The sequence below is a fragment of the Oncorhynchus mykiss genome, chromosome 23 (assembly GCF_013265735.2).
Source record: "Oncorhynchus mykiss isolate Arlee chromosome 23, USDA_OmykA_1.1, whole genome shotgun sequence".
Classification (NCBI taxonomy): Eukaryota; Metazoa; Chordata; class Actinopteri; order Salmoniformes; family Salmonidae; genus Oncorhynchus; species Oncorhynchus mykiss.
In genome coordinates, this window is record NC_048587.1 from 6,696,010 (window position 1) to 6,703,509 (window position 7,500).

Sequence of the window (7,500 nt, forward strand, 5' to 3'; positions counted from 1 at the left end):
AAACTAATCAGATCTATAGGGGAGTTTGAAGTAAACTAATCAGATCTATAGGGGAGTTTGAAGTAAACTAATCTGAGATCTATAGGGGAGTTTGAAGTAAACTAATCAGATCTATAGGGGAGTTTGAAGTAAACTAATCAGATCTATAGGGGAGTTTGAAGTAAACTAATCTGAGATCTATAGGGGAGTTTGAAGTAAACTAATCAGATCTATGGGGGGGTTTGAAGTAAACTAATCTGATCTATAGGGGAGTTTGAAGTAAACTAATCAGATCTATAGGGGAGTTTGAAGTAAACTAATCAGATCTATAGGGGAGTTTGAAGTAAACTAATCAGATCTATAGGGGAGTTTGAAGTTAACTAATCTGAGATCTATAGGGGAGTTTGAAGTAAACTAATCAGATCTATATGGGAGTTTGAAGTAAACTAATCAGATCTATAGGGGTGTTTGAAGTAAACTAATCAGATCTATAGGGGAGTTTGAAGTTAACTAATCTGAGATCTATAGGGGAGTTTGAAGTAAACTAATCAGATCTATATGGGAGTTTGAAGTAAACTAATCAGATCTATAGGGGTGTTTGAAGTAAACTAATCAGATCAATAGGGGAGTTTGAAGTAAACTAATCTGAGATCTATAGGGGAGTTTGAAGTAAACTAATCTGAGATCTATAGGGGAGTTTGAAGTAAACTAATCAGATCTATAGGGGAGTTTGAAGTAAACTAATCAGATCTATAGGGGAGTTTGAAGTAAACTAATCAGATCTATAGGGGAGTTTGAAGTTAACTAATCTGAGATCTATAGGGGAGTTTGAAGTAAACTAATCAGATCTATAGGGGAGTTTGAAGTAAACTAATCAGATCTATAGGGGAGTTTGAAGTAAACTAATCTGCCTGGTGTGCTGTTGAAACAGTGTTTACATGGAGGTCTCCTGTTGTGTCATTATTAATGTGTGAGGCTCAGAGGCAGCCAGAGGGAGTGCAGTGTGAACAGGGTTATACAGTGCATTCAGAAAATATTCAGACCCCTTGACTGTTTCCACATTTTGTTACCTTACGGCCTTATTCTAAAATGGAGTAAATTAAGTTTTTTCCTCAATAATCTACACACAATATCTCATAATGACATCACAATACCCCAGGATGACATCACAATACCTCATAATGACATCACAATACCCCAGGATGACATCACAATACCCCATAATGACATCACAATACCCCAGGATGACATCACAATACCCCAGGATGACAAAGCGAAAACAGGTTTAGACATTTTTTCAAATCTATTCAAAATTAAAAACAGAAATACCTTATTTATATAATTATTCAGACCCTTTGCCTTGAGACTCAAAATTGATCTCAGGTGAGCTCAATTCTGCCAGAACAGGGCCGTGTTCATTAGGAAGACGTTCTCAGACTTTGCAGAAAATAGAAATACCACAAATAGAACTGACGTGATTCCTTATTCTACAATGTCAGAGATGCGTGTTTGTTCTACGTAGCATATTTCTATCTGAACGTTCCAAAATGTTCCGTCCTGCTGAACACAGCCCCGGTAATACCTTCCTTACAGACCCCTCTGTCTGTGTCACCTGAGTCACATTGTCATTCTATGTGTGAAGCTGAACACAGCCCAGGCAATACCTTCCTGACAGACCCCTCTGTCTGTGTCACCTGAGTCACATTGTCATTCTATGTGTGAAGCTGAACACAGCCCAGGCAATACCTTCCTGACAGACCCCTCTGTCTGTGTCACCTGAGTCACATTGTCATTCTATGTGTGATACTGAACACAGCCCAGGCAATACCTTCCTGACAGACCCCTCTGTCTGTGTCACCTGAGTCACATTGTCATTCTATGTGTGAAGCTGAAAACAGCCCAGGCAATACCTTCCTGACAGACCCCTCTGTCTGTGTCACCTGAGTCACATTGTCATTCTATGTGTGAAGCTGAACACAGCCCAGGCATTACCTTCCTGACAGACCCCTCTGTCTGTGTCACCTGAGTCACATTGTCATTCTATGTGTGATACTGAACACAGCCCAGGCAATACCTTCCTGACAGACCCCTCTGTCTGTGTCACCTGAGTCACATTGTCATTCTATGTGTGATACTGAACACAGCCCAGGCAATACCTTCCTGACAGACCCCTCTGTCTGTGTCACCTGAGTCACATTGTCATTCTATGTGTGATACTGAACACAGCCCGGCCAATACCTTCCTGACAGACCCCTCTGTCTGTGTCACCTGAGTCACATTGTCATTCTATGTGTGAAGCTGAACACAGCCCGGGCAATACCTTCCTGACAGACCCCTCTGTCTGTGTCACCTGAGTCACATTGTCATTCTATGTGTGAAGCTGAACACAGCCCAGGCAATACCTTCCTGACAGACCCCTCTGTCTGTGTCACCTGAGTCACATTGTCATTCTATGTGTGAAGCTGAACACAGCCCAGGCAATACCTTCCTGACAGACCCCTCTGTCTGTGTCACCTGAGTCACATTGTCATTCTATGTGTGAAGCTGAACATAGCCCCGGTACTACCTTCCTGACAGACCCCTCTGTCTGTGTCACCTGAGTCACATTGTCATTCTATGTGTGAAGCTGAACATAGCCCCGGTACTACCTTCCTTACAGACCCCTCTGTCTGTGTCACCTGAGTCACATTGTCATTCTATGTGTGAAGCTGAACATAGCCCCGGTACTACCTTCCTTACAGACCCCTCTGTCTGTGTCACCTGAGTCACATTGTCATTCTATGTGTGAAGGAAATATCCTTTTTTTTCTTATTTTGTTGAACAGAAAGGTTGTTCAGGCCTACCGGTTTCCTCACTTAACTCCCGGCACAGATGTTGCCTGCCTGCCGCTGAAAATAAAGAGCATTTAGAACCCCGGCCGAGCCCGTTAACTGATCACCATGACAACAGAAGGCAGAAATGGAACGAACAGAAAGGCCACCCTAGGCGGACCTGGCTCATGAAAAAAATTGAAAACAAACCCAATTTTGATAAACTCCCAGATCTATTGGGTGTTATTCCAGTGTGCCATCACATAGATTTATGACCTGTTGCCACAAGAAAAGGGCAACCAGTGAAGAACAAACACCATTGTAAATACAACCCATATTTATGCTTATTTATTTATTTATGTTTATTATCTATTTCACTTGCTTTGGCAATGTTAACACGTTTCCCATGCCACTAAAACCCCTTGAGAGAGAGAGAGAGAGAGAGAGAGAGAGAGAGAGAGACAGAGAGAGAGAGAGACAGAGAGAGACAGAGAGAGACAGAGAGAGAGGGAGAGAGAGAGACAGAGAGAGAGACAGAGAGAGACAGAGAGAGAGGGAGAGAGAGAGAGAGAGAGAGAGAGAGAGAGAGAGAGAGAGAGACAGAGAGAGAGAGACAGAGAGAGAGGGAGAGAGAGAGAGAGAGAGGGAGAGAGAGAGAGAGAGAGAGAGAGAGAGAGAGAGAGAGAGATTACTGTAAATCAAACTGTGGATGCTAATCCAGAGTTGTCAGAGCATTGATTTATCCAGCTGTGTTGTTAGCTCAGCCTTGCTACTGCCACCTTCTACAACCTCATTAGCCAACACGCACGTGCACACGCACGCGCACACGCACGCGTGCACACACGCACACACGCACGCACACACACACGTGAATTCACCGATTCCAGGCTGAATATTAAAAGCTGATTCTTGATCAGATCTTGGAGCGCCTCATGATCGGCAGGCCAAGAGTTGTTGACAGGAGTTGTTCAGTCATATGTTCACCTCCAGTAGTATCCAATACACTGTCTGTCTCCTCTCCTCCTCTCCTCCTCTCCTCCTCTCCTTCCCCTCTGTAGGGACGTCAATGAGTCAAAACGAGACACTGACTGACTGTATCAGAACGGTACCTGTGAATGGGCTGCCTCACGTTTGGTTCTGGTTTGGGTTATGTTCCTGTATTGGAAGTGAACAAGTGTCTTGTAGATGGGATCCTGGTTTCGGTTTCTCACCCCTCCTCTCTTCCTCTGTCCCCTGTCGGTGTTCTCTCCAGGTATCCGGCCCCAGATCATGAACGGGCCGATGCACCCTCGCCCCTTAGTGGCCCTGCTGGACGGGCGTGACTGCACCGTGGAGATGCCCATCCTAAAAGACCTGGCCACCGTCGCCTTCTGTGACGCACAGTCCACACAGGAGATACACGAGAAGGTGGAGTAACTAACACACACACACACGCACACTCTTTCACACCCTTGCTGAAGAGCAGATGGATAGCCGACACGCACATTTTTTTTCTTTCTTCCCCCTCCTCTCCTCCCCCTCTCCTTGAATCTCCTCTTCTCTCCTCCCCTCCCCTCCACCCTCCCCTCCACTCTCCTCTCCGCTCATCTCATCTCCTCCCCTTCACCCTCGTCTCCTCTCATCTCAATTCCTTTCCTCCCCTCTTCACCCTCTCCACTTCTCTCCTCTCCTCCTTTCCCCTCCTCTCTTCTCCTTCCCTTTTCTCTCCTCTCCTCTCCTCTCTTCCCTCCCTCTTCTCCTCTCCTCTCTCCTGGTGCTAACTTGTGAAACTTCACTGTTGTCCTTTATGGTCTTCTCAGCCAGTTACAGTAGTGTTCTCATGACGATGTGATGTCACTTGGTGCAGGGTTACGGTACCTACTATTTCACTTCCATTATTCTGAGAGAGGCTTCTCTTGTTTCTCAATATACACCACATGACCAAAAGTATGTGGACACCTGCTCGTCGAATATCTCATTCCAAAATCATGAGCATTAATATGGAGTTGGTCCCCCCCTTTGCTGCTATAACAGCCTCCACTCCTCTGGGAAGGCTTTCTACTAGATGTTGGAACATTGCTGCTAGAACAGCCTCCACTCTTCTGGGAAGGCTTTCTACTAGATGTTGGAACATTGCTGCAAGGGGACTTGCTTCCATTCAGCCACAAGAGCATTAGTGAGGTTGGGCACTGATGTTGGGCGATTAGGCCTGGCTCACAGTCGGGGTTCCAATTCAACCCAAAGGTGTTTGATTGGGTTGAGGTCAGGGCTGCAGGCCAGTCAAGTTCTTCCACACCGATCTCGACAAACCATTTCTGTATGGACCTCACTTTGTGCACTGGGGGGCATTGTCATGCTGAAACAGGAAAGGGCCTTCTGCAAACTGTTGCCACAAAGTTGGAAGTACAGAATCATCTAGAATGTCATTGTATGCTGTAGCGTTAAGATTTTCCTTGCCTGGAACTAAGGGGCCCGAACCATGAAAAACAGACCATTATTCCTCCTCCACCACCAACTTTACAGTTGGCACTATGCATTGGGGCAGGTAGCGTTCTCCTGGCGTCCGCCAAACCCAGATTTGTCCATCGGACTGCCAGATGGTGAGATGTGATTCATCACTCCAGAGAACGCGTTTCCTCTGCTCCAGAGTCCAACGGTGGTGAGCTCCACACCACTCCAGCCGACGCTTGGCATTGCGCATGGTGATCTTAGGCTTGTGTGCAGCTGCTCTGCCATGGAAACCCATTTCATGAAGCTCGCGACAAACAGTTCTTGTGCTGACGTTGCTTCCAGAGACAGTTTGGAACTCGGTAGTGAGTGTTGCTTCCAGAGGCAGTTTGGACCTCGGTAGTGAGTGTTGCTTCCATAGGCAGTTTGGACCTCGGTAGTGAGTGTTGCTTCCAGAGGCAGTTTGGACCTCGGTAGTGAGTGTTGCTTCCAGAGGCAGTTTGGAACTCGGTAGTGAGTGTTGCTTCCAGAGACAGTTTGGACCTCGGTAGTGAGTGTTGCTTCCAGAGGCAGTTTGGAACTCTGTAGTGAGTGTTGCTTCCAGAGGCAGTTTGGACCTCGGTAGTGAGTGTTGCTTCCAGAGGCAGTTTGGAACTCGGTAGTGAGTGTTGCTTCCAGAGGCAGTTTGGACCTCGGTAGTGAGTGTTGCTTCCAGAGGCAGTTTGGAACTCTGTAGTGAGTGTTGAAACCGAGGACAGACGATTTTTATGCGCTACACACTTCAGCACTCGGCGGTCCCGTTCTGTGAGCTTGTGTGGCCTACCACTTCAGGGCTGAGCCGTTGTTGCTCCTAGACGTTTCCAATTCACAATAACATCACTTACAGTTGACTGGAGCAGCTCTAGCAGGGCAGACATTTGACAAACTGACTTGTTGGAAAGGTGGAATCCTATGACGGTGCCACGTTGAAAGTCACTGAGCTCTTCAGTAAGGCTGTTCTACTGACAATGTTTGTCTATGGAGATTGCATGGCTGAGCGACGCCGTCGGAAACGGTTGGGTCCCTATTGTGCCCCAGCTTCAGCAGTGTCCATGGCTGCGTGCTCGATTTTATACACCTGTCAGGTGTCCACATACTTTTTTTTAGATATAGTGTATCAGCTCTTTACACACAGAGAGAAAGAGAGAGAGAGAGAGAGAGAGAGAGAGAGGGCTGCCAAGAATATACCAGATCTTTACACACACAGAGAGAGAGAGAGAGAGAGAGAGAGAGAGAGAGAGAGAGAGAAAGGGCTGCCAAGAATATACCAGATCTTTACACACACAGAGAGAGAGAGAGAGAGAGAGAGAGAGAGAGAGAGAGAGAGAGAGAGAGAGAGAGAGAGAAAGGGCTGCCAAGAATATACCAGATCTTTACACAGAGAGAGAGAGAGAGAGAGAGAGAGAGAGAGAGAGAGAAAGGGCTGCCAAGAATATACCAGATCTTTACACACACAGAGAGAGAGAGAGAGAGAGAGAGAGAGAGAGAGAGAGAGAGAGAGAAAGAAAGAGAGAAAGGGCTGCCAAGAATATACCAGATCTTGGGGGGTGATGTGTGATGGGTGATGTGTAGGGGGGTTGGTGTGTGATGGGTGATGTGCAGGGGGTTGGTGTGTGATGGGTGATGTGTAGGGGGGTTGGTGTGTGATGGGTGATGTGTAGGGGGGTTGGTGTGTGATGGGTGATGTGTAGGGGGGTTGGTGTGTGATGGGTGATGTGTAGGGGGGTTGGTGTGTGATGGGTGATGTGTAGGGGGGTTGGTGTGTGATGGGTGATGTGTAGGGGGGTTGGTGTGTGATGGGTGATGTGTAGGGGAGTTGGTGTGTGATGGGTGGTGTGTAGGGGGGTTGGTGTGTGATGGGTGATGTGTAGGGGGGTGGTGTGTGTGTGTGTGTGTGTGTGTGTGTGTGTGTGTGTGTGTGTGTGTCTGTGTGTGTGTGTGTGTGTGTGTGTGTGTGTGTGTGTGTGTGTGTGTGTGTGTGTGTGTGTGTGCTTTAGGACAATGGGGTATGAAAAAGACTACAGAATCTGCATAAAGATTCAGTCCATCTCATCTCAGAGACCTTGGTGGGGGATGGGGAGAGGAGGAGGAGGAGGGGAGGAGGAGGGGGAGAGGAGGAGGAGAGAGGGAGGGGATGGGGAGAGGAGGAGGAGGGGGAGAGGAGGAGGGGAGGAGGGGGAGAGGAGGAGGAGGATGGAAGGAGGAGGAGGAGGAGGGGAGGAGGGGAGGAGGAGAGAGGGAGGGG

The 7,500-nt window shown here is 47.4% G+C and overlaps 1 protein-coding gene across 2 annotated transcripts in view; it reads left to right on the forward strand.

Annotated features, from left to right (window-relative positions):
- Positions 1-7,500, forward strand: part of LOC118943851 (C-terminal-binding protein 2-like) — a 71,046-nt gene that overhangs the window by 36,630 nt on the left and 26,916 nt on the right. For both annotated transcript variants that reach the window (XM_036960042.1, XM_036960043.1), the window contains exon 2: positions 4,042-4,196. In XM_036960042.1, the coding sequence (XP_036815937.1) occupies positions 4,042-4,196 (155 nt within the window). The remainder of the gene's footprint in view (positions 1-4,041; positions 4,197-7,500) is intronic.